Below are 26,799 nucleotides of genomic sequence, written 5' to 3'. Positions count from 1 at the left end.
AGAACAGGTTGTAGATTTTGATTTAGAATTCATTAATCAATAACTTTCAGCAAAGAACCCAAGGCTTCTAGACTAGTTCCAGTACTGTCAAGGCTATCCCATGCTGAAATTTTTCATTAGTTCAGCTATGTGATGTACAGTAGCATATCAGAATTTATTAACCAAAGTAAGTCCATTACACACCATTTCAAAAACATAGACAACTGACATTAGCAATCAGGCCAGCTGGACTGTTTATAGATTAGGCAAACTAACTGACACAACTAATAGCTACAAATACAAATCTGAACTGAAGTAGAAGATAATGGCCTACACTGTACATCACTGCTACTAGTAAAAGTCATTCAAATGAAAAAATAACCTTGCTTGAAAATTTTTGTTTTTTGAATATCTGACTTCAGAATATTCCAGCATCTGCACCAATAGCTGATGATGTTTTTGTAATTTTACTGCTAAACTGGTCATATTTTCATTTCCTGCATGCCTTGATAGTGCATTTTTTGCTAACTCTTCACTCATTTCGTATCGACCCATCTGTGAAGGTGCTTTTGTATACAAAATCATACTTTTGTATGTAAATAACTAAAGGGCTGAACAAATGAATAACTAAAGGGTCAAGAAACAAAGGGTATCAGTCTTCATTTAATGCCAGATCTTCACTGATTTTGTTCATTCAGTTCAAAACTGAAGTTCTTTTTTGAACACATTTGTGTTGGAAATAAAAACAACATTTTCCACCCTGTTTTAATTCGATTTTATATTCCCTTTAATTTGAAAATTCCCATCAGATGTTGATTTTTTTACATTGATTGAACGAGGCAAAGGTAAAAATCTAATAACAGAGTTTTCGCATATATCGACTGTTGCACTCGGCCTCATCTTTAATTTTAATGTATTCGTGCTCTGCTGTTCCCCTTCTGTGTTCCAGTGTTTTGTTTTAAATAAAGCTTGAATTGGGGAGCTAAACAATGTTTTTTCCTTTACTCTGTTTCTCTTTTTATGACCCAAGGAGCTTTAGATTTTGAGCAAAGTGCTGCTCTGAGTCAGCATTTGTCTTCGGAGATGATGATCCCATTACTTTCCTTGTGCCCCCAGCGGAGACTGGAGCACCTTGACGAATCAGTTCTCTCTCTCTCTTTTGCCTTCTCCCTCCCAGCTCTGAGCGTTTAAGCTCATATTACAGTCATAAATTTTGTATGCCTTTTTATTCCTTGTCCTTTTGAATGATGGTTATTATGCCAGCGTTATTGGTTTTATTTGTTTCCTTGTGTTTTTTCTTTTATTGTTATAGGGCCCAGATCACTGCGCGAAGTGTTCTCATTTCAAAGACGGCCCCAACTGTGTGGAGAAATGCCCCGATGGCCTGCAAGGTGCCAACAGCTTCATTTTCAAGTACGCTGAGGCCAACAATGAGTGCCACCCCTGCCACTCCAACTGCACCCAGGGGTGAGTCCCACTCTTGCCCACATGGGCAGTAAAGTGAACCAGTGTGTTGGCCAACAGCGTGTTTGTTCCCAAGAGCAGTGTGATGAGATCTACTGTAGCATCCCTCTTGGAACAGATATGCACGACGCATAACTCACTGAATGTACTGTACTGTAGGTTTGATGATTATCAATCTAGGCAGGCTTCTGTCAGTAGCATTACCGCCTTGTAGCCTGAACTTGTCAAAACACAGTACCTAGGCAAGGCTAAGCCAAGTCTCAACTGGGGTGGGAGAACACTTAGAAATACCAGGGTGCAAGTCTAAATAAAGGTGGTGCTCTTCCTTTAGAATGATAATTTCCAAGCCAATACCCCAGTATATTGACTGGTGGCACTGTTCTGAAGGAGGTGCTGTTCTTAAGATGGCTAAGGTTAAACTGATGTCCTGACTACTTGGTCATTAAAGATCCCACATTCAGTGCAGGAGTTTTAACCCTGGTATCCTGGCTAAATCCCACCTTAGGTTTCAAATGTGCAGAGTTTCAACCACCTAATCAGTTATTAGCTGTAGATGTGAATACCCTCCCTAATGTTGAAGTAATGTGGGTTGGATGAAAAGTGCAAATGCAAGCTCTTATTCTTATTCTTATGGGAGATGCTGTAGGTAAAGCCTTATTTTATTTGTAACCCATTCAACTACTACTGACCTAACATACTGTAACACACATTTTGAACGAATCACATTTGCAAGTCATTTGGTTGAGTACTGAGAGTGCACCCGCTCTCTTCACGAGAAAGCTTTAACAAATAAACTGAAAGCATCAGTAACCTGACACATATACTGTACCAATAAGCTTTCAGTGTTCTCCAATACTCCAATGATGATGCAGTATTCACGACCAGCTTCTTTCCTTATTGAGTCCATTATTGCTCGAACTTTCAACATCATCAGCAACGTGCTCATGCCGCCTGAGCCACTCCAGACATTTTCAGCATGATAAACAAAATCAAAAGCCACGCAAACAAGCAGCAGTGTTTCTAGGAGACGTTGGTTTGGAAAACTCCTGCTGAGTAAAGGACATGACAAAGGGAGAAAAGACCACATTAAGGGGAGGCTGAGAAGAACAAAGATATACAGTGTATGATTACAAAGATACAGTATATGATTCTGAAGTGAAGGTGTTAATTACATTCTCTTTCATTGTTAGCATCTCACAGCTTGCAATTGCATTTTTTGGAACCTTGATCAGATTTGATCAGTTCTATTCTTCTAGCTCCTGCTGCACCTACTGTATCTGTCAGGTTCAGTCAAGTGTTACAGGTGCAGCTACATGGCCACGTTGACATGAACTTATTTTGTTTTTACTGTGAACCCAGGCAATTGAAGTGATGATTAGTGCTGTGCAACCTCTTATTATTCCCCCATTGTTGAAGGGAGGGCAGCATTTCTGAAAAGAAAGAGTGCGCAAGAGAATTAAAAGAGGGCATCCTGACACCAGTGTCGCCACTTTCAGCAACACAGTGAGAACTCAACACGTTAAAATAACATCATTAAGTGTGCTGAAGAAAGATGCAGATGATGTATTTACCAACACAAGACATGTTACATGTGTTCTCTGATTCACCTCCACACTGTGATGCTGCGCTTTTTGACAACAAGTGCTAGGCTGAACAGAAATGAAAGACAAACTCAGTGTTTACAGTTGAGAATGGGGAAAAGAAATGCAGAACAAGCAGGCTAAAAGCTAAAGCACTGATCCTAGAAGCCCCATAAGACTGGATGAGGATGAATTAATCAGTGACGAAAGTCACTACTGCTTTGCTTGATAATCCAGCCCCCTCCTAAAACAGATTTCAGACAATGTACCGTCTTTAAAAATACTAGTTACCTCTGGATAATGAAAAAAATCCTGCTATTTTAGAATCTATTTCTACAGTATGTGAAAGCCTTTCTGTGCATTATAATTTTTAAATTTGAATGTTTGAAGGTCAAGAGCTGTTTTAATGTTTATTTTGTACTCGGTAAAGCCTACAGTAGGAATGATAGCCACACCTTGTTCCCTACAGAGCATTGCTTTTACCTAGAAAGAGCCTATAGGCTTTTCTTACATTGTTTTCTTTCCTAATCCACTGAAGTTAACACTGCAAAGTCTTTCTTTTTATTCATTGTGTGAAATGAAAACGTTGGATTATTGAATGTGCACTGCTACAGTCAACTAAGACTGCAGTCCTTTCTGCTTCTCTTTCAGTTTAATTAGAATTGTGCCATCAGGGAAAGTAGCAGTGAATGTCTGGCCAGCAGAGTGATCAAAACAAACTGGTGTCAGTCTGTGTCATTTCTGTGGAAGAAAGAATAAGAATCACAGGAGAAAACAAAAGAGCGGGGTTATGAATCGAACAGTACCCTGTAGCACTAATTGCACTTTTAAAAGCTCACATTTAAACACAACTTTATGACTAGGAAGCTGTATTTCAGCTGCTTTTACAGCCTCTTATACAGACGATTTGAAGAACAAATGCTCACCATGCATCGACTTTAAAAGACCGTTTTTATTCTGTATTTTATCTTTGTTAGCTTTTTATTATACCCTTCGTTTAACTTGCCTGTGTCTCTTGTTCCACAGAGATTGATGAGAAAAAGGACCCCCTTTTTAAGTCTTATTCTAATGAGGAATGTTATTTCAAAATCCAAAATAGATTTTAGGCATAACTTCCAGGCCACATTAGACCTGCTTCTAATTCTGCTTTTGAACGGTCTTCATATTAGTTGGTTGCCTTTCAGCATCTATAATGATAATATTTTTTGGTGTAAAACTGAGTGATTTAATTGTCGTATTCACACATCTTTGAAATTTTGACTCTCAGGTTGCTAAGAAATGTCTCCTTTTGGGGAGATGGACTGCCTTGGACTTCTGTACAGCACAAGCTGACAGAAGTTGGCAGGAGAAGTGTATAAAGGTTTTGTTTCACTGATTGAAAAAAACAGCACGTATCTTGTCTACTGCGACACATTCCGTCCATCAGCGGCCGGTGAAGCTCTGTGCGATGCTGCGCGGTGTTTTGTGGCAGGAACGAGGACAGATAAAAGACCGGGGCCAGCAGGTTTGTGTGCCTCAGAAAGGTAAGTGTGATGTTGCTAACAGCTATCATTAAGGAGCAGCAGTCCGTCCCCCAGATTAGTAGTGTAATGGTGGTATTTGGCTTCGCTCCCTCTGGCAGACACAGAGAGATAACGGAACTACTTTAACTCTGCTCTTCCCACAGGTGCGTCGGACCACGAATCCAAGACTGCATAGGGATGATGGATAGGTAGTCTTTTCTATGTTGTTCTCTCTCCCTTGCTATCTCTTTCTGTTTTCCGTGGATGGCGTGCTGTGGTTCGACTGGTTGTCTGCCAGGGCAGGCCCTGCCCTCTGGTCGGTGTGTGTCCTTTATTCTCTGTATTTTATTCTAATTGCCTCACAGGTGTAGAGGCCCGAGTAGTGCTGACTGCACATATTACCCCTGGACAGGCCACTCCATTTTACCACATCACACTAGGTAACATCCCTCGGTCTCCTTACGCTCCTCCTTCATGGATTACATCCCGGCTTCAGCCCATCCCTGTCCAGCTACTCCTCCACTCCCAGCTTCCCCCTCCCCACTGTCTGCCATGACATTTCTAACTGTACTGCCCCTCGGCTCGCAGATCCAGAGAAATGGGATCCGCGCCATAGTTTTTATTTAATGAGACGTCATGCACAAGGCCTCCTCGTCTGGCACGATCGATTTCTAATGTGGTAGATAAGATCTCTTCCACCACCAAAATTAGACTGTTGACTTAAAATGAGTCCACTGTTGAACAGCTGTAAGTGCTGCCCCCAAATGGTAACACTTGCATTTAATTTCTTTGTTTTTGGTATTCTTGTGAAACGTTTCTGTGCTTCTCTAAAATTTCTGTTGCATCGGCATTAGGTATCATGTCAGGAAATTGAACAGTTGTGTGGTATTCTTTACTCTTTTGATTCAGTGTTTAGAGAGCAGACATAACACAGCAGGGTGTCACTTGTATATGAGGTCCACTGAAAATCAGTGTATAACAGCCTGTCATGTGTGAGGGTTAAAATGTAATTTTATTTTCTTTAGTAAGTAAACAGAGACTACGTGCAGTTGTTAACACAAAACTGTCTGAAGGTTCGGGAATGAGCTGAAGTTTCTAGTGCGCACACTGTCAGGGTAATGACATTTGCCACTGTGGTGCAAGTTGTTTATCAGCCCTGGAGAAGATTGGCTCGACAGCACATAAGGCCATTAGTGTTTTCTCTGCATGGGGAAAAAAAGTGCTCTCCCTGCGCTGAAGGTCAGTGACAGACTGTATGAGAGGCCTGAGTGCTGATAGCCTGGCCTCCATGCAAAGCCCATAACTCTGCCATGTGGCATAAGCTCTGATTTGTGCTCCAGTGACTGTGTTCCCGGGTCTCTCTCCCACTGTATAACTACAGGGACCGTGCGATGTGTACGTCGCATAAAGCAGGCAATTAAGACTGGCTAACAGCACACTGTTGGTGGGGAGGAGGGTGATGGAAAACAATGAAAGAAAACGGGGGGTGAAGTCCTTTCACAGGGCCGTGAGCTGTGTCTTTCATTGTGAGGCTTGAACGCAAAAACATAACATCAGTTATAATTAAAACAATAATGACAGCAATATGTCTATTTAACTCAATTATCAATATCATTTTGCCAAAGGAAAAAATAAAGTTAAGCAGTGGCCTGGGTATTCTCTTACGGAGTTGTTTTCCATCTCCTGCGTCGTGTGGCCACAGACACCGAGAAACAAGAGCCAGGGCTCTCTAAGACCATCAAAGCCAAATGCAGTTGGCACAGGGTCCTGCAACAGCATGTGGCATTTTCCCCTGTTTTTCTGTAATCTCTTCAATCTGGCCTGGTGCTTCTTATTTGGCAAGGGCTGATGAAATGCACATGCAGAGCAACACCCTCACTGGAGTCTAGATGCTGCTGGAGTCTAGATGCTGCTGTCTTGTCTTGGCATTGCCAATTGAAGCGGGAGGTGTTCTGGGTGAATTGTGTGGGGTGGGGGTTGTTTAAAGGTCATTATTGAGGCTATGCACAATTAATTAAGACCCCCTGTCTCTGTCTGATCCTGGGGGACTTTGCTAACCAGAGACAAATGGCAGTTCCCTAAATAGCACCATTCTCTCTTCTTTTTATATCTATTTTGGTGTTTCCACTTCCATTCAGTAAGAAAAAATTCCAGACAGCCTTGCATGCATCAGCAGAACAGTGGCCACAGGTCAGTTGTCGAAACATCAGCATTTCTCAGTAAAACCTCTATTCCTCCTTTCTTTTAATCAGAAGGTTTGCTTTGACAGGGAGAGATGTGGTGCTCCTTTGTTATAAAAGAAGGCAAACGGGTTATCAGAAGACAGTGCATTAGCTCCCATTGTGCCTTATTGTCAATTGTAGTTTGGCTACAGTCCCAGAGCTCAGCCTATAGCCTGTACTTTGGCTGCACTCAGGGCTGAAGGGAAACCCTCCTATAGCTCTGCTACATGTATTGTATACAGATTTAGTTTGGAGGTACAATGGCTGTATTGTAAGTTGTAAGAATGCTGTGTATTTGATTAATGCCAGAATTCAAAACAATAGTTACGTAAGCACGTGTATTTAATCCTCACACCAGTGCACATAACCCCCTCCACTCACCCCCTTACCCCCCTTCTCATATCATTGCATACAGGGAACAGAGGTGATTCTGAAGCAGTTCTTACTACACTATTCTTCTTAGGACACCCTGCCACAGAGAGGGTCATGATCTACTGCCGTGACAGACTCCGCTTTCTAATTGGAAGATTTTTCCTTAGACCTTCAGGTTAACCATGTGCAGATCTAGAAGGAAGAAGGTCAGCACTCTTTAGAGAATATGTTATCACAAAGTCATCCTCCCCCATTTTGTATGGCCCACAAAACACACAAAATCACAAACACATACCTGTACAGGATATGCTGTCTACTATGAGAACAATTTAGCCTTTCATGGACCTGTGTTTGGCAAGCACAGGTCTATATCAGCTATCACCAGTAATGTAGATTTCTGGAACATACTGTAAATATGTACTTTTTAATCATTTTCTTTACAGAAAAAGGTGCTGTTGGAACCAATCTGTAAAAAGCAGCTTGGCTATGAGAAATTATTTGTCTTGCTTGATTTGTTTTTGTTATTGGAGTCATTTCTATGAAAAGTGTTAACACCAGGGGGGAAATAAAGATAAAGTTGAAACTAAATGAAGAGTTTATGATTAATAATAAGCCCAAAACAAAAACAAAGTAGTTTAGTCTTAACTAGTGCTCTAGTCTTGAAAAATTGACCGAGTTTACTGTATTCTCTTAGGGGAGAAAAAGAGAACTGCTGTATATGATTTAAAGTAAAGGGGTCAAAGAGACTTATCCCTTCTAAATGATATTTCACAGAAATGAGAGAAACATCAAGTTAAATGCCTTTACTGCTCAGTTAACTTGAGATTAATAAGTAAGAACTAGGCATTCCTAGGCAAAATTAAAACTGCATATTATCAGCAAATGGCATAAAAAACCATGATGCCCACTGAATCTACCATGTGCAAAATTTAAGAGCCCATAATAGTGGATAATTTATGGAAAGGCATAAAACAGTCTGAAGAGTCTTAGATTCAAGTGATTTCAATTGATTAGGCCCATCAGAAGCACATATTCTACCCAGAGTGGTTGGTAGATGAATTCTGATGATTAGGAAAGAACAGACCTCTGAAAGAAGAGATAAAAATCCAACAGTCTAGTTCATTAAGCCTTTATTCATATAACAGTTAAGGAGAGTGTGAGTGGTCAAGGTTAGTGACACTTATGCTAAACCACAGTGGCTGAAGTTGTACTTCTGTACCAGCCATGCCTACTGTATGTATGCATTTCTGAAAACTCCTAGCTCAGAGAGTCAGACCTGAGTTGGATAGATATTGTAAAATATGGCATGCATCCTCTTTATAGACAAAAATATTCTTACTGACACCATTAATAACCAAAAATGTTTAAAAAGCTGATTTTACAGTCTTTTCAAATGTTCTACTTGGTCTTTTTGTCTTTTAAATCTTTTGCCAAGATTTATACATCTCGTTCAGAGCTTGATTTGCATTTCATTATCTGTGATCCGATAGCTGAAGAGCAAATAGCTCAAATTTATTGCAGTGCCAGGAAGGAGAAATGATGAGTTTTTTTGCAAATAAACTGGCTGAGGTACTCCTGCTTTACTGCTATTGTTGCATATTATGAAGCAAATGGGCATCATACATACTCTTATTAGGATAGTTATAATGTTAAAGGGGACTACAGTACATTTCTATGACAGGTGCAACACTCAATTACTAATTTATCACTGACTGTAGCAATTATCAGAAATTTGTAAGCAAAATCATAGCATGTCTGCTTTTTTATACAGTATTTATACAGTATATTTGTTTTTTTATTGCAGTATTGTTTAAAGCTGTATTATGCTGTACTATACATCGGCACAGATGTAAAACCTCTTGAGATGCATCTGACTTTTGTATCAGCTTCTGTTTTCACGTACAGAGTGGAGGTATGAGTTGGGACAGCTGTCCTGGATGACGTATTCTTCAGCAAATCAGTATCCTGTGTGTCACAACACAAATACCCTCCACAACCCAACCTTTCTCTGTCCAGGGCCTATGCACCTTATGCGCACTGGCCTTTAGATCAATACGCTATTAACCAGAGAGAGCCTTATTCAGCTCAAGGTGCTGTCTTTGGTTCTCTTTACATTATATTTATTATTTTTTTGCTAATTTTACTCATTCATTTATTCATTCATTATTATTTATTATTCATTCATATGCACCCTGTCACTGCACTTCCTAAAGGTAAAAAACGTGGGTTTTTTTACCAAATAAAACAACAGCAGTTACTCAACAGCTGATCTTTTGTGCCACTATAGAGCTTCACTCTACAGACAGTACATGGCCAGATTAGTATTCACCTTCTTCCCCTTTCCTATATTTTCTTCAGTCGACAAGACTCGGTACTCGATCGAGATCTCACTTCATTGTCACGATTCCCCAGACTATTGCCCTGGTCCCCAAACTCACATGTCTTTATACCATCCATCCAATCAAGCCAGAGCCTATCCCAGCAAGCAACAGGTGCAAGGCAGGGTACACCTTGGACAGAATGCCAGTCCATCACAGGGCAGACAGACACAAACACTCACATCAGGGCCAAATTTCCCAGAAGTCAATGCCTTGGACTGTGGAAGGAAACTGGAGTGTCCTTATACCTTTCTTTTTTGTTTACGTTTTATTTAAGTTAAGTTTTAATTATGCATTATTGAGAGGGAAAAAAATGCAGTTAACATAATTATACGTACAGTACTAAAAATGATTTCAGTTTGATGTCACAACATTTAAGGGATCCACCTTATACAGTATTTTATTTTGCAGTGGCTGGTATTCCACCTGGATCTCTTGTATATGAAATTCTAAACAGACTCATATTTTTATCTTATGTCTGTGAGGCTTTGTTCTGTGTATTCGTATTGTTAAGGGATACTGATTGCTATTCAGTTCATTAATATCACCCTCCATTGCAGTAATGGATGTTAACTAAGAGACTTCCCTTTCAATGGCATGTAATGAACTATGAACATGTCATTGATTTGCGAGACCTGAGGGATCATCTTACTGTGTCTAACCTGCCGTTCTCTGACACTCACACAGGCATACCCACCACACTGACTGGTCTCCCGATGGTCCCTTTTTCATACATAATTGGGCCCCAGAAACGTGGATAACTTTGCAAAGGCAAACAGCCAGAAGCGAGAGGTTGCTTGCTTTTTATGAGACCCAACTTCTGTGCGGTCTTCGAAGCCACAGGACTGTGTGCATCAAATAAAAAAAATCTCATGTGACTTTTCTTCTAACTACAGCACTGACCGCCACTGTGCTGTCTGAGTGTGTGCCTTCCAGGGTTTCTTTAAACTCTGCATTTGTGAGCAACCCCTTTGTCCTACAGCTTTTTCATTTTTTGTTTCCAAAAACTATAGAAGTGCAATAAATGTCCCAGTGTCAGCATTCTACTGTAGGTTGAGAGACACTACACAGCAGTTTAACAGGACATGATGACTGAACTCAAGAATCCCACATATAATTCCTCTGCTTTAATAAAGTGCTTAAAAATGACAACAAACATTTTTTGGGGGGTCCAAATGCATTTGATTTAGTGATCCCTGAAGTTCACAAGCCACTGCACTCAGTAGCTGATGGAAACATGGGGGTTGTTCTGTGAGATCTGGCTGTGCTGTGTGAGTTGTCTCTCTGTGTTCTGTCCTGGAGTCTGTCTGTCTGACAGTCTTGTGCTTTCTGTCTTGCTAATGCTTTTTGCACCATGTCAGCCCCGTTTAACAGCCATTACAACTGGGTGGAATAAGGAGATCTATTCACACCAAATGTAAAACTGAATGAGGAGAAATGTGAACAGAGAATACTAAAATAAAGGAAAGTACACCATATAAGGATTATTGTGATTTAAAATAGAAAGTATGAAATAGAGTGCAGTAAATCTATCCTTTGTTCACGTCTAACCCACTAAAATATGTAGGACCCCATGCAGAATTCTGCACTATCCTGTTAAAACAGAAATATTGGAGTTAGTGAGAAGTTATTCTTTCTTGATGAACCATACTTCTCCTTGCTATTTCATATTAAGAAAATGAATATATAAATTGTAATGCTAACTGAGTTAGTGGTACCAAACATGTCAGGCACATTTTCATGTCATCTCTATGAGATGGACTGGGCTCCCTATCCACAATGTGTTGACAGTAGAATTTAGAAAGAAGTTGTGTAAGCAAATGTAAAGCAAATCATATGCCAGTATTCTGTTGTTATTATTATAACTGGTCTGAAATGGAAAGTGTCTGTATAGAATGACAGGAGCATTAGCTGTGACAGCAGTGGGAACTCGGGGAATTGTGTCCTTGTCTCTCAGCTCACACTGCCTCTCTCTGTGACTCCCAGGACTCCCCTCATAGCAGCGGGTGTGATCGGAGGCCTATTTGTGGTAGTCATCGTGGCACTGAGTGTGGCCGTTTACATTCGCCGGAAGAGCATTAAGAAGAAAAGAGCCCTACGAAGATTTCTGGAGACAGAGGTAAGACATGGAGCTGTCCAGTCAGCAGTCGTGCTGCTTGGTACTTCTAGTACTCTGTCTGGAAACATCAAGTAAAGGAACCACGTTTCCTTGCAGGCTACTGACAAAACCTTGTTTGCTTTTGCTTTTGGCTGACGATATTTTGTACAATTTCCTTTCCAGGAATCATAAACCTTACTCACTGTCCTCAGCTGTCCCAGCCTGCCTTAAAACAGTTTTTATCCTACTGATCATGTGAAATAACAGGGGTCAATCCAAAGACAGGTCCTTTCCTAATCTGCTAGTTGTTTCTTGTCCAGACACAAAATAAACTCATGTTCCTCTGTCTCAGGTTGAGGGGTACAGGTGAGGAGTTAAAATAAAATCACTGGAAAGTTATAAAGTGATAATTAGTCCATCTGTGCTAAAGAATGTTTAAAATAAGACTTTTCTGAAATGACATTATTAGTTTTCAAAACCTTCAATGTGTTTAGCAACATGTAAATCTTTACATTGCACTTTTAATTATATGACTGATGCTACAAAAAAAGCAAGACAAAAGCAAAAACTAAACAGAGAAATTCTCACAGTGGCGTACATGTAAACATGATTTAAAGATGGTATATACAAGTGAGTTTGAAGAAGGGATTTGAATATGCTGACTGACCTGCTAGATCTGATGCTGGGTGGGGGATCATTCCACAGCCTTGGAGCAACATAAAGTCCTAGAGTTCAGGAACCTTTTTTTGTGAACAGAAAAGAGACCAGTCCAAAGAGTGCAAACAGCATGTACAGTAGATGAGTCAGGAGTTAACAGTTCATTGAGGTAGTCAGGATCCTGAATATTCACTGGCTTAAAGGTGTGTAGCAGTATGGATTCCTAAAATTAACTGATCATTGAGCCAGGATTTTGAAAGCTTTACCTACTCCAACGAGCACTGCAGGTGCCGAGTGACACCTCCTTTCAGCTGTACACTCCCTTACCACGTGTCACTAGCTAGATCCAAGATAATACCAATAAGTATAAACAACTGGAAATGCCCTGTTCTACAGTAAGTGTTGGTTAAAAACATTTCTTATCAGTTAAATTACAAAAAAACATCTACTTAGGTTTTAATTAAAACTGAAATGGCATACCAACATTTCTTTTAATCTGCAGTGCTATTACGCATCTCAGCAGATTTCTTGGTCTAAAGGCAGACTGTCATGGCTTTCCAAATTAAGAATCTAGGCAGTGACGTTGGGATTCGCTTTCAGGGGAATGTTAAAAATATACATATGCAAGCACATAGTCTGGCTCAGGGTTTGCTTTTCCTTTTCTGTACTCACAGCATTTCTGATATCAGAGAAATACCTGTCAGTTTTCATTTCTGTAATATATTGAAAAAAAATCTAGTGTTATTGACATTTGTCAGGAATTTCCATCCTTATTTCTTTAAAAATAAATATGTTTCACAAGCTAAAGGGTGATTTAGAGAAGAGCTATCAGTTTCACTTATGTGAAGAATGAGGTATGAAGAAAGTTGTATAAAGTAATATGACACAACAGTTTTGATCTGTCCAGTTTAAACAGATTTCATGGATCTGTGGTTTACAATATGTGCTGCTCACTTTGAATATGTCTAGTGTTGTAATGTGGATGATTTATTAAGGACAAATCAGTTTAAAACTCTTGCAGAGACTCAGAAACAGTATCAACTTAAACCTTAAATCTAGGTTAGAATGTCTCTTAAATAAGGGTCATGTTTTACCATACCATCTTGACAAATTAGTGAGCTGGATCTTGTGGAATTGTAGCCTCTGTGTTACAACTGCAGTGTTTTGCAAAACTAATCAAGACTTGAATGGACCTGTGGTCTGTGAATAAGCTGGACCTAATCAATAATCTTCAGAACCAAAATGTGCCATGTGCTTTTGCAGGGCTGTATTAAACCATTACTAGGCATCCCACTCTACACTCCAACAATGTTGTGCACAATATGACAGATACCACTTGTTCAGGACTGTGAAATGGCTGGAGATATTATTTGTGGTGGGTTTAATGTAGCTTTATTGGTGGCTGCTGTCTGCCCTGGGCTCTCCACAATGAATGTGATGGTAGCCACTTCATGTGATGAAAATTTTACATTAGCAATAAATGAGGTAAACCACAGCAGTTACAGTGTATAGCTATAGTTTGGGTCTCTCTCCTGGGATCGCTTGATGAAAAAGCAATCACTTTTGTTGTAAATGCAGCCCCTAGTCGAGGTAACAGAATTATATTACTAAATGCAATTGACAGCTAGTCTAGTGCTTTAAATGGAACAGTAGGAACAACAAGTGCTTCTCACTGGCCTGCCATAACAAGACCCTTCAGAAGACCACATCTCCTTGTTTCTTTTACAAGGCAGTAATTCATTTGAAATTATAAAAGCAGCCGCTCTGTGGACTTGAACTTTCGCCTCGTGGTGTTCCAATCTACAGAGTGAAATTCTGAAGAGCAGCCCTTTGTGAGTGTGGCAGCTAGTTTGCAAATCCATTATCCTCAACACACGCCTATGCTGAATGGATGTCTTCTGTACATTCTCATGCCACAGAGCAGAAAACAGTCTCTTGGCTTGCAGTGCTGTGATTTTTCACTTCTGTATCAATATAGGCGTTCACTGGAGGTGTTTAGATCAGTTAGGGCTTGAACAGGATTATGGAAAACAATAGTAATCACTCTTTAAAAAATGCCCTTTTGTGCATTTTGTTAAATTAAGAAACATTCAAGTTATAGCCTAACTCCTGAGATGTTCAAATCTAGAATACAACTCAGATCGTTCGAATGGTAATGAGGTTTTAATAGCTTCCTCTCCTTTGTTACTTCTCTCATGGTTTTTGGAACAGAACAGAATGGCAGGTTGTTGTGAATGAGTTTTACCAACTGTACTGTCAAACGTGACATGTAAGAAAAAAAATCCCTTTATTTAGGAATATCAGTGCAAGCCAGAAACTCAAAAATTGAAATCAAGAAAATCATGGCAGAACGCAGAGAATCAATCCGTTTAGGTTTCAGAACCACGTGCCAGAGTGAGACTGTGAACAGCTCCCCCCAGCATGTCAGCACTCCTCCCGCGTGGAAGGCTGGACAGCTCCGTTCGGCCGTAGTACAGGAAGGTGGTTTCTGAACCTCTAATAATACCACAACATAAGACCTTATTACAGTGGTTCCCAGCCCTGGTCCTAAACACAGGCTAACTGATTTCTGTTTTCTTTTCAAGGATATCTGTAAATTTGGTCTTAAAAGGTCTAATGGGATTTGTAATTGGTATAAACCCTGTACCAATTTATGAGTTACATCCAAGCATTTTGCTTGTAACCAACTGGACTTCTGCAGTAGGAAAAGGAAACCGCATTGAAAATGACCACCCATTAAGAGCTATTTAGCCGGTGATAAGTGCAACCAAGTCAAAGAAAGACTGATTGAAGCTCTTATGCTGAAGGTCTTGGAAGAAGAATTGCCCTTGAAGGACAATATTTTTGAGACCCAGGACTGAGTAAAGAAACAAGTTAACTAAACATCTAAACAAGCAATTAGTCTTCAATTAGTACTTGCAATTTAGAACTTGGCTGTAATGCAAACCGGCAGACTCAGTGGTCCCCCAGGACCAGGGTTAGGCACCACTCAGTTATTAAACTGCATTTGTGCAGACTATGCCTAGTACAAACCACTGTGGAGAAGAGTGCCATCTCTTGCACGGCTTGCGTGACAGAGGATTGTGATTAAAGTGATAGAAAGCATCTGGCTATGAAGTGTGAGCCTGCAAAAAGAACATTCATCTCTTTGTAAATCTGAAAAGATGTAAAAGAAATGTAGCTAAACATGGAGTTGTTTCTTTCCTGTGGTTAGGTCTGATGCAGATAATTTGTAGGTAGCCTGGATTTTCAAAAATAGGTGGTTTGAAGGTTACTCTTAAAGATAAGATATTGATTCCTGTACTTATGACAACAGTGCTGGATAAAGTGTCCCTGTGCACCAGGGCTGGATCCATGTGAATGAAACTTGTTTTGTAAAAATTCACATTTACTTTTGATTCATATAAGAATTTAAAGAAGCTCTTAAAGTATGACTATTGTGGTAATCACAAATCCTACAATACTAGCAGAAAAGCAAGGGTGTGGCTTTCATTTCCACCATGTGTTTTAAAAATGATAATGCAAGTATGTATAAGAAATGGTGTCATAAACATGACGTGTGGTGTCATAAACAGGAAGATGGGTAAGCTAGTCTTAAGTGAAAGAAACACACAAAACATAAGACAAAGAAAAAAAAACTTTTACTTAGAGTGTGCAAGGAAAAATACTCAAAACAACCTCAACCAAAACAAAAGTCTAGACCGCTTTTCGAGCTACTGACTGACTTTTATCAGTGGCTGCTTACAAAGAGACTCTTCCACAACCTTACGTCTGCTCTTGCACATGTTCTCATCTCCACCTGTTGCTCAGTTAAAAGCTTCTTCTCTCTCGTCTCTAAAATGTTGCTACAGACCATTTTCATTAGGCACTGCATCCATCTGTACCAACACAGTAGGAAAGCCGTGCATCTGACGTTTTTGCTGTATAGCTCTAGGTTTTGTATACTGACTGCCTTCTTATTGCTTGATTATTGACATGTCACTTTGACACTTTTTTGCGCTGTTTCTATTCACAGGTGTTTTTGTTGGAGGTGGGATTGACTTTACAGAAATGTAAATCTCTAGACTAGCACTGAGCTGCAGGATTGTTGGGTTTCGAAGTCGGGGCACATTGAATTGTTGTTTACCTTTTCATAACTTCTGGGAGCCTCAAGACATACTTTGGGAGGTCATTTCTTCAGTGTGTTCTGTCAAGGAATTGTAAAGAGCTTCCTTGATATGTTTCTTGCAGTACTGTGACAAGTTTTAAGCAATTTCTAGAGCTTTTATAACTTGCCATATGTTTTTTTTTTACCCTGATATGTAGTTTATTTCTAAGCTTAAATATTGCGTTTGAAAACATAGCACTAAAATAAATGCTTTTTTCTCCACTTTGTCGATTTTTCCTTTATCTCCTTATCTGCTTTTCCTCAGCTGGTGGAGCCCCTGACTCCCAGTGGCACAGCCCCCAATCAAGCCCAGCTACGCATTCTGAAAGAGACGGAGCTTAAGAAGGTGAAGGTGTTGGGCACAGGGGCTTTTGGTACTGTGTACAAGGTAAGAGCTCAGTCTCATTAATTTGATGGACACAGCATTCTCCATTATGATCTCTACTTCCTTTATAGCTGCAAAATACAACATGAAGGAGGTCTACCACACCCTTTTTATAATAACTCTGATAGGCAGTCTTTATAGACAACATACTTTTCAGAGGTACTCTAGGTTGACACACAGTCGGAAGCTGTCTTTCTGGTTGGATGCAAATATTTTTATGTGAATAGTGTGGATAACATGACAGATTTATGAAAAACCTACTTGCAAATGCTGTTCTTTCAAGGGTTATAATGCATTCATAGAAACCTGCGCTTGAATTAATGACACATAATACAACGTGTGACCATGCATTATTCATCCCATATTTTCCTTAACTGTGGAGGAAGTGGAGATGGGTCTGTGTGTGAGAGCATGTCATCCAGGAATTACATGTGCTGTTTTTCTTAATTCCCAGGGTATCTGGGTTCCAGAAGGAGAGTCTGTGAAAATCCCTGTGGCCATAAAAATCCTCAATGAAACTACAGGACCCAAAGCCAATGTGGAGTTTATGGATGTAAGTTCCTTTGTAATACCAAGAAGGTGCTGTCCAGCCCAGCAGGGCTTGGCATTGATGAGTCTTTGTGTCTGTTAAATAAGTGATTTGAATGAGCTAAACAACCTACAACAGGCATTATAGAAATACCACACATGTATAAAATGGAAGTGACAGTGATCAGTTAAGGTGAAGCAAAAGAAGATAGAAAATTGAAACATGAAGTCAGAGTATCAGAACGTAATGTGACTCCCAGGTAGAAAAAGTTTAGGAATAGATTAGGAAAACACTGCAACCAACATCTAGGCAAGGTAGGGTTTGTTAGAAAAAATGTGCAAATCCCTCAAAATGAGGAAAGGTACAGTACAGACGTCTCATTAGAATATGTATTTTCCTGCACTGAAGCAATACTTTTTATCTTTCCTGTCTATTCCCCGGCCAGCTATGGGGTGGGAGTGTCACTCCTACAGCAGAAGGGCAGATACTGTATATGCAGTCAGGACTCAGGGCAGAAGGAAAAGCAGTCTTTGGCATGCAGTTGCAGCAAGCCCTTTTTACAGTGCCTTCAGAAAGGCACGCAAGACAAGCCAGGCCTGTTATTTATTAAAATGCTTTAGGTCCTTTGGATTCAATTGAGGTGTCAGATACAGCATCATTATCTGTGGTGAAATGCTGCTTAGTGTTCTGCTAATGGTGCTGGTGGCTAGATGCTGGGGTCTTAAGTCAACTTACAGTACATGGCTGCGTTCAACAGATGAAATAGGCAAGAATATGAATGCATGTGAGTTGTAAGGTGTAGACTGTATTGACTGTGTAGACTGCACATGGATGTAATTTGATGGATAATGCTATGAAGAATTTAAGCACAAAAACACCATGGTTTTTTTTTTCATTTTCATCAGCAATCAAACATTTGGTTTTGCATTGGAGAAATAAATTTGACAGCTCCATTGTTAACGCTGTAGGATAGCAATTGTGTTAGCAGTTAGCAGTTAACCATAGTGTTATACATAGTATGTAGGGGTAGTCATTAGGGTACTGTAGGTGTGCATAACTGTCATCTGTTTATGACTTGCTTTGAATTTAATATGTGGCTTTGATGTCATTTTCAATGTCATTTTAACTCATGCAGCTTGAAATGACCACTAATTTAATCTTCTCTTTTGAAACATTGCTCATGATGATCTGTATAGTACATAACATCATCATTAATAGCTATGTATAATTACTAGGTAGCCAATGCTATGCAGTTGAACTTAGAGACAATTGCATTTAGACCCTTTTTTTTGACAGAATGTTCTTCTGACAGTGGTTTAAAAAGCCAAGCATACTGATGCTCCACATACAGTACAATACTGTATCTCCACCGCAAATCCACACCATGTGCAAACAGCACAAGCCTCCCTTCCATTACCTACAGAACAGGTCAAAGGTTATGACATGGTCATGTGTGGCACTGTAATGAATGTATGATAGATTAGGAACGATGTTAGATATAGGGACTGTGGTTTCCTTGTCCAGTTACTGTACCTTTCTTGCTTTCATTACATCACATAATACTGTATCTTTTGGGGATCATTGTTTCTATGTGGGAGAGCAAATTCATCTGCTGAGAGATAGTCAGCCTTTGCCTAACAGACACACACATACAGTACACTCACCCTCCTCCCCTTGTCTCCCAGGAGCTTGTCAGGCATGTTAATGAAAGCCAGTCTTGCGAGGTGGGGGAGACAGAAGGACATTGACAATAACAGAGTGCATTTTAGCCCAATGAGAATATTAACTACAGTATGGTTGTGTGAATGGATATCCAACAGTGAAAATTTTGAAGACATCCTCACGCTGCCTTTATAATGATTCAGCGTATAGAACAAAGACTTATTCTGATTGCTTTTACTGTTAGCAGTAACAGAAGTAGTTACAGCTCTAGTCTTCCCAATCAAATCTCAATGAAATGTGTTTCTGTTAGCATTAATATTTTGGGTGTCCTTGCACAAATATTTTATATTGTATTACCTTAACTAATACTACTATATACAGTACTAATTCTACCTGAATTACTGATGCTGTCCTAAGCATAGTAGCCTTTATAACTGTTCCTGGTTTCCCAGCCACCTACTGTACTTTCAACTGCTTCATAATTTTCTTCATTCATTACCGTCACTACATCCTAAATAAAATGGGTCTGAAAATCCAATCTAGCTAGAGATGCTGGAGGGGTTTCCGAGATTCAAATTGCATGAAGCTCCAGGCTGCGTGCGGAGTCCCACTGCTGTTGTTTGCAGCGCTGTGCGGAACCGCGTGGGTGATTAGGTGACAAGACAACTGTAAAGTGCAATAATAAAATGTCTTTGAAAGTCCCCGCAGATGAAATTGTCTTGAAGGTATGTTTAATTACAATTTGCATCGTGGCAAGGAAAAAAGAAACTCTCACAGTCCCTTACTGGAGATTCCAGTCTGCCAGTGCCTGGATGCTGCGTCTCTTCTTTGGCACCCTGTAATAATGCAGGGATGGCTATAAGCAGCAGCAGTCTGTCATTAAACTGCTGTGCCAGAGTTCCAATGGGCAGCTATGACAGTAGACAGATTTCAAAGACAAATTCCTCCTCTTCTGTCTTTTTCAAGACAATCTGTCTGTCAATCAAATGCCAGTATCCATTGGTTCTGTTCTTTTTCTCTGTAACGTGAGCAGAACTTCTGTATGTTTTGAGTTAACTACTCTCCACTTTATTGCTGATTTGTCTTTTCTTTTGTTTTTGCTATTGGTTTTGCTTGCTACTTCTAAGATGAAGTCTGAATTTTGTTCTTCCCAGCATGTGGGTAAGGGGCTTTCTCGTTGCTTGGTGGGTATGTCTCTGTACATGACATGCCCTACAGTACTGTACATCTGTCTGTCTCTTTTTTCTGTAGGAGGCTCTGATCATGGCCAGCATGGAGCATCCTCACTTGGTTCGCCTGCTGGGGGTGTGTCTAAGCCCCACCATCCAGCTGGTCACTCAGCTCATGCCTCACGGCTGCCTGCTGGACTATGTACACGAGCACAAGGACAACATTGGATCGCAGCTGCTGCTCAACTGGTGTGTCCAGATTGCCAAGGTAGGGACTCCTGCCTTAGTGCTGGCTTCACAACAGACTGGGTGACCTTGTCAGCCCTGTGCTACAGCGCCGAAACTCTCTGGCTTCACTTAAAGACATAATGGTCTGAGCAGGGAGGGCAGTGGGTGTTAAAAACTTGAGCTCCTTTCTTATTCTCTCAGCCTTATATAGTAGTTTGGGCCACATCAGAGCAACTCACATAAGTGCAATTTATACAGTAAAGTTAAATAAGCAAGAATATTAGATTTTCTGTGTATTTAATCTTCTGCATGCTTGCTGTAAGTTTGAGTTTCTTTTGATATTGAAATGATCGTGTGGGCTTCTCAGGATCATTGGAGATCTCAGCGTGTGTCGGGCATGAGGATGATAAAGCTATGTGTGCATGCTGTCCTGCTTTGTAAGCTTGATTAGTGAATGTGAAATAAAATGACTTTTATTTCTTTCTTGATTATTCTCGATTTCAAGGTTAAACTGTGTTTCCAATTGGTTTGATGTCATTTCTCTTTAGTTTAGTTGTGTTGTTAAAGACTGGGGCAAAGAAGCGGTCCTTTTTATGTATTTTATTTCAAAATAAGACTAAGGACATCCCACTGCACTTTTAGGAATCAACGTTTTTTGATGAAGTAGAAGAAAGCAAGGAAGTCGAGTAGTTAAAAAATGAAAGTGCTCTCTTCTGAACACTTTTAAAACACAACCTTTAGATCTTTAAGAATGTTCACATATTCAAAAGTATCCACTTTGAAAACTTGCTAAGTGTTTTTTTTTGTTTCATACAATATCAGTTTTCTTTCACAGTTAATAAGAATACATTTTAAAAAGTGCTCAATTGTTTTGTTTTCTTTATTTAGCTTATTTTGGACTCCTGTGTATGTTTTAAGGACAACCATAAACAGATGTAGAATGAGGCAGATAATTGGTGATTGGGCGAGGGATATGAGATTCATATCTTAAACCGCAAAAATATCAGTTCTTCTTATCTGATAGAATCTGTGCTTTCACTAAGGAAGAGCTATAGAGCAGTCTGTTACCTGATTTAGTTTCTAATGGCATTTCTGAGCATACTAACAGGAAGAGTGTTATATTCCAGATAATACACTCTAAAGTTTCAGATATATCGCCCATCAGGGGACCTTTTAATGAACTCCTCAGCTAGAGAAAAAGCAATTGATACAAGATCTAAGTGTACAAATTTAATGAAGCAAAAACAGAAGTAATATTTATTTGGACTGAAGAAGCTCTTGAACACCAATAGCGCAGATGCATATCTTTAGCTAATCTATTTGTTTATTACATGAATAGCTCATTTCCTAGACTTGACTTTTCCCAGATCAGCGTGAGCTGATTATTTGGGCATGCACTGTGGTGGGTCACCTCACCTTCTATTTCTGTCCTTTGAGTTGCACTTCGGTTGACTGAATAGTTAAATAAACTGTACTCTTCAAATTATTCAGGGCATGAAGAGGAAAATTATGCAGCTATGTGAATAAACCCACTGCTATCATTATCGGGTGTAATGTAGCTTCATTTCGTAGTTTCTGTATGTTTTTTCTGGTTTCCTGAATTAGTGTGGCAGTCACATTTTATGCAAAAGTTGAGAGTCACCACCTTACAGCATTACACATTTACAAATATTATTTGTAAAGGGCTACAGATTTACAAATATGCAGTGCTGGGAATCAGTGCATTTGTCATGGGCATCCCGGTACAAATGGGGCCTAACTGGTCTGGATTTTTCTCTTCTGTTCTGATCTCAATTCATAACTATTTGGAAGTGTTCAGGGATCCCCTATAAGTCTAGACTGATCTGCACTATCTGTCTGATCACAAGGGTCCTGTCCTGTTCCTGTCCACTGGAAATTGATTTCTACCTTGTCTTAGATGGGCAGCAACTCTTCATCACTGAATGGTTTGGGCATTGATTTAATAGCAACGATTAATCACCAGCCTCTGCCCTGGGGGCAACACCACGATCTGCTGGCGTTTCTTTCTCAACGACAGTTGTTCTCAAAACTTTGCAAGTCATTTTGCTACAAGTTCAGCGCTGTTCTCAGGCACAGGTCTTTGGTTTAATTGAGAAACTGAACTGTTGTTTTTTGTCTCGCTTCCAGTGAAGTACGTGGAAAGTGGCTTTTAATCTGTGCTGCTCCTGGGCATTGGCAATGCTAGTACTGAGGATTACCATTGTGTTTACATGAAGAAATGCAGGGGAGTTGTTATAAGTCATTTAGTGAGCAGAGCATTACATTTAAGATACCCTTCCTATTTGTAATCTTCACCACAAATCTCCTTTCCTATGTAAGAACACAAAAAAGACCATTCAGCCAATTTGGCCTATTTGGTAGTTACTAGTAAATTTATCCGAAGATCTCATCCAATCAGTTCTTGGAAGAAGCCATGGAATTGACCTCACCTAGATTAATAATAATAATTAATAATAATTGCTTACACTTATATAGATCTTTTCTGGACACTCCACTCAAAGCGCTTTACAGGTAATGGGGACTCCCCTCCACCACCACCAATGTGCAGCCCCACTTGGATGATGCGACGGCAGCCAAAGTGCGCCAGAACGCTCACCACACACCAGCTCTCAGTGGGGAGGAGAGCAGAGTAATGAAGCCAATTCATAGATGGGGATTATTAGGAGATTTATTAGATGACTGGGTAGCTTTGTTGCATATTGCCAGAAGCCTTTATGTAAAGAAGATCCTCCTGTTCTCAGTTTTAAATGCACTTCCATATAGTTTACACTTGTGCCCTCTGGTTGGTTTTCAACTGTTCATTCTGAAGAAATTCAATAAATATCTGCATCTTCCATGTATAAAAATACTCAGATTTACAAAACCTTCATTGTATACAGTAGGTATTAAATGAGAATGACTAATTTAGGAAATTAAATAGCCTTTACAAACAACTGTTCGTAATACACTTAGAGATTCATAATACTGTATCTGGCCTTAAGACCTTCACTTGACCTGTAGTTAGATTTCTTTTGAGTGAGAATCGAAAATTGCAATGCTGTGCAAAATGATAACAATATAGGCCTTTGTAAATTTTGCTCTGTAACCATCCACAAACTGCAGTGGAAGTTCAATGTAATAGAAAGATAGGGTATCTGTGAAGTAGAAAAAAAGGTTATATAAATATAAAAATAGCATTGGATTTCCCCTTTAAATAATCTCTGATAAACTCTTTTTGTAACCAGGATTACAGGATATTATTTTCCCAAAATGTGTCATTTTATCCAGTTATTTTACTCTGGAAGGGCAATCATCTTGTACTGATTCTATGTTAATGCTTAATTTCAACTCAGCTAATAACTTTTTTAGTCATTTCTTTTAAATATATTTTTTCTTTGCCTCCAAAGACAATATCCAATGATGGATAGCTAATCTGGAAGGGCTTAATGTAGCTTCCGGTCATTTCCTTGTGCAAATCAGTTTCCATCACTGAGCAAACACATCTCCTGAAGTGATTAGAGGAAGCCCCCCCTCTTTCTGTCTCTGTGATTGCAGTTTTTTCTTTGCTCCCCATCTGGAATCCAAATGAGAGGATCCTTGCTGACTGGTTGATTTCTAGTCTTCTGAATCCCTTCTCATCTTTGCAGAAGAAAAAAAAAAGGGATCTGTGCGAGAGAACACACTTCGCATTCCAGGCTTGCCTTGCATGAAATTGTAAAAACAAATCTGCTCTTGAGATCTTCTTTTTTTCATTGCATCATTCACTTAGATAGATAAGACTTTATTGATCCCGTAGGGAAATTGATAATTTACTTACACAGGTGAATCAATTGAGAACACATTTCCTTTTTCCAGGATGACCTGGCCAGGAGTTTTACACAACTGCATTACAGAAATAAAAACAGTGAATGAAAAAAGATCAGTTTATACCATAACAGGACATGTACCTCAACTGGACATGACAGCACTAACAAGTTCAAGCATTAATGATTTAGCCATTAAACTCAGAATCCCCTGAGGTTCAAAAGTCAATAATTTAAAAATAACTGGGCAAATAAATCCTCTTATTAGCAGAGGAATGGTGAAACGAGTTGCATTCCTCTACAATAGTTGTTCACAAATGTTTTAATTTGATTCTGTGATACCAGTATCTTAAACAGGAAGATTGTACAGACAGGAAGAAGATTTCCTAATTAAAGTTCTGCAAGTTAGCTTAATCTGTAGAAGTGTTTGTCCAGATTTCACTGAAGGCCAGTCAAAGAGTAAAGTTTATAATGAAGAGTGTGATAGGGGAAAATGAGGCTCTCTTAGTGATTTGAACCTTTCACTCTATTTCACCCAGTCTTTTTTCACCATATCTACTATATTCATATTTAAAAGCACGACAAAACATTTGACCTTTATTGAATAAATTGAATCTATAATTGACTGACTGGCTGTTGCACTACATTTCTTTGAAGTTTTTCTACTTCTGTCAGTATCTTCACTCTTAAAATGTTACAAGAGCACATCCACTTACTGTATAGAAAATAGTAATGAAATAAAATAACATGGTCCATGGACAGACATAACTGTAAATGTGTGTTTGAAACATTAATTCTTTAATATTGCTGTTGTATTGTTAATTATTTTTTTATTCGTATCATTTCCTGTGTTTTGATGGTTTCCATAAAAAATATTTATGACAGAAGAAATAGTTCTTGGAATTGAGATTAGATATTGATTCTTTTTTAACCTCATAATTTGTAGAGAAAGCACAGAGAGACATTGCTGGAAGAACGCTTCATGCAGTTCGACAGTAGGGAGTGATTGTTGGAGAGGTTAAGAGTATTACGATAGTCTGAGGAATGTCTGGTTTATCAGTTTCTTTATAAAATATGTTGTTTTGTGAGCTAAGCAGGTCTCAGTGTGAGAAAGTAGCTTAGTGCTGAGTTCACAGAATGGGAACTAGGAGGATTTAGGCAGATAAGCCCGGACAATTTCCAATTACTGGACAGGATCATGCACAGTAATGGATGTAGTAAATTTAATATTTTGCCAGATTTTAGGATTGAGGATCTGATGGATGGGTCACATCAGACCCATGTACTACAAAGCCAAACTATTGTCTGCACAGAATAAAGATATCTGCACCAGTATATTGTAATGCATATTCTTTCATTTTATATGATTATTCTTAGCAATTGCAATGCAGTTGCATGAAAAGATTAATATCATCATACAGTATGTGTGTATATTCTTCCTAAACCACAATGGAAGCACCTTGTTTTTTCTACTAGTATGTCACAGTACTGTGGCAGATGTCTTAATAAACAGATGGGAGGTGACATGGAACCAGAAAGCCGGTGCATCAGGGCTAGAGCAAGGATGACGACATTAAATGTCTTACTTCTCCATGACGATGTTAAATGTCTTACAGCAGGCATAGTGCACATGATGAAACTGCCTTGGTAGTGTTGACAGACAGCAGATCAGTCAGAATTAAGTCCAAGGAACCCTCCTACTCTTGAATATTACCTTGTGAAAATGTTCTTTTGTCACCTCAATGTTTGGATTGTGTGTTTTGCTTTTGTGCAAATTGGTTGTTGGAGCATTGAAAAGGAGATTTTTGTCAGCAGTGTTTGGTCTTCTACACTGGGCCACTATCAGTCTGGTGGACAGGCCTGGACTACTCCCTCCACCCATACAACAGGAAAATCACTAGTGGCATTTCATCATCTGGAGCACAGTGACAGCCAAGAATTAATACGAGAAAGAGAAGCTGCTCCATTTCTCACCTAGCCAGCTCCAGAATATATATAAATAGGCACGGAGTCGCCCCCAGGCCAGACTTCGTTTACGGATAGGTCACACAGAATGGATGAGAATAGGGAGTGTGGGGATAATGTTGACTAATGCCATCAGTCCCGGTGCCACCCAGCACATCTCAGTGACATTTCGAAGATATAATTCAATCTCTTTAAATTGAACAACTGTTTGCTCCAAAATATTTCTACTTAAGCTGGTCAGTTTTTTTTTTTTTACTTTCTACAGACAAGTCTGTCCTTTGAGATCAGGCTGTGACATTACTGTGATTAGGGTCGGATGTGTGAGACATGGCGCTATAGCATCTGTCACGTCCTGCTTTCGGTAGTGTTGTCTCCTATTCATGAAAGGTTCTGCAGTGATCTTATACACTGTACACTATAGCAGCCCCGTCCTGCCCTGTACTCTGTATGAAAAAGTGATCCAGTTTTTCTAAGCCCTTGTTGCCTCACTTGTACACAGAATTGGAGATTGCTGATCTCAATTGGAATGCCTGTGCTAAGTCATTTAAAAACATTTGACCCTTTTTAAATAATATGATTCAATTTGTATTAATATTGTTAGTATTTATTTTATTATTGCCTTAATATATTGCCTTAAAAACTATATATAAAAAATATTG

General features: G+C 39.4%; 1 protein-coding gene across 1 annotated transcript in view; it reads left to right on the top strand.

The window, feature by feature from the left end:
- Nucleotides 1–26,799, top strand: part of LOC148822271 (receptor tyrosine-protein kinase erbB-4-like) — a 375,272-nt gene that overhangs the window by 294,449 nt on the left and 54,024 nt on the right. Inside the window, exons 15-20 of the mRNA XM_088930325.1 lie at nt 1,292–1,446; nt 4,690–4,734; nt 11,484–11,616; nt 16,665–16,787; nt 17,239–17,337; nt 20,227–20,412. Coding sequence (XP_088786451.1) covers nt 1,292–1,446; nt 4,690–4,734; nt 11,484–11,616; nt 16,665–16,787; nt 17,239–17,337; nt 20,227–20,412 — 741 coding nt within the window. The remainder of the gene's footprint in view (nt 1–1,291; nt 1,447–4,689; nt 4,735–11,483; nt 11,617–16,664; nt 16,788–17,238; nt 17,338–20,226; nt 20,413–26,799) is intronic.

The sequence above is a fragment of the Atractosteus spatula genome, chromosome 13 (genome assembly GCF_055471065.1).
Source record: "Atractosteus spatula isolate fAtrSpa1 chromosome 13, fAtrSpa1.hap1, whole genome shotgun sequence".
In the NCBI taxonomy this organism is placed as follows: domain Eukaryota; kingdom Metazoa; phylum Chordata; class Actinopteri; order Semionotiformes; family Lepisosteidae; genus Atractosteus; species Atractosteus spatula.
Note: the sequence above shows the minus strand (reverse complement) of the source record. Positions and strands in the feature narration are given on the sequence as shown.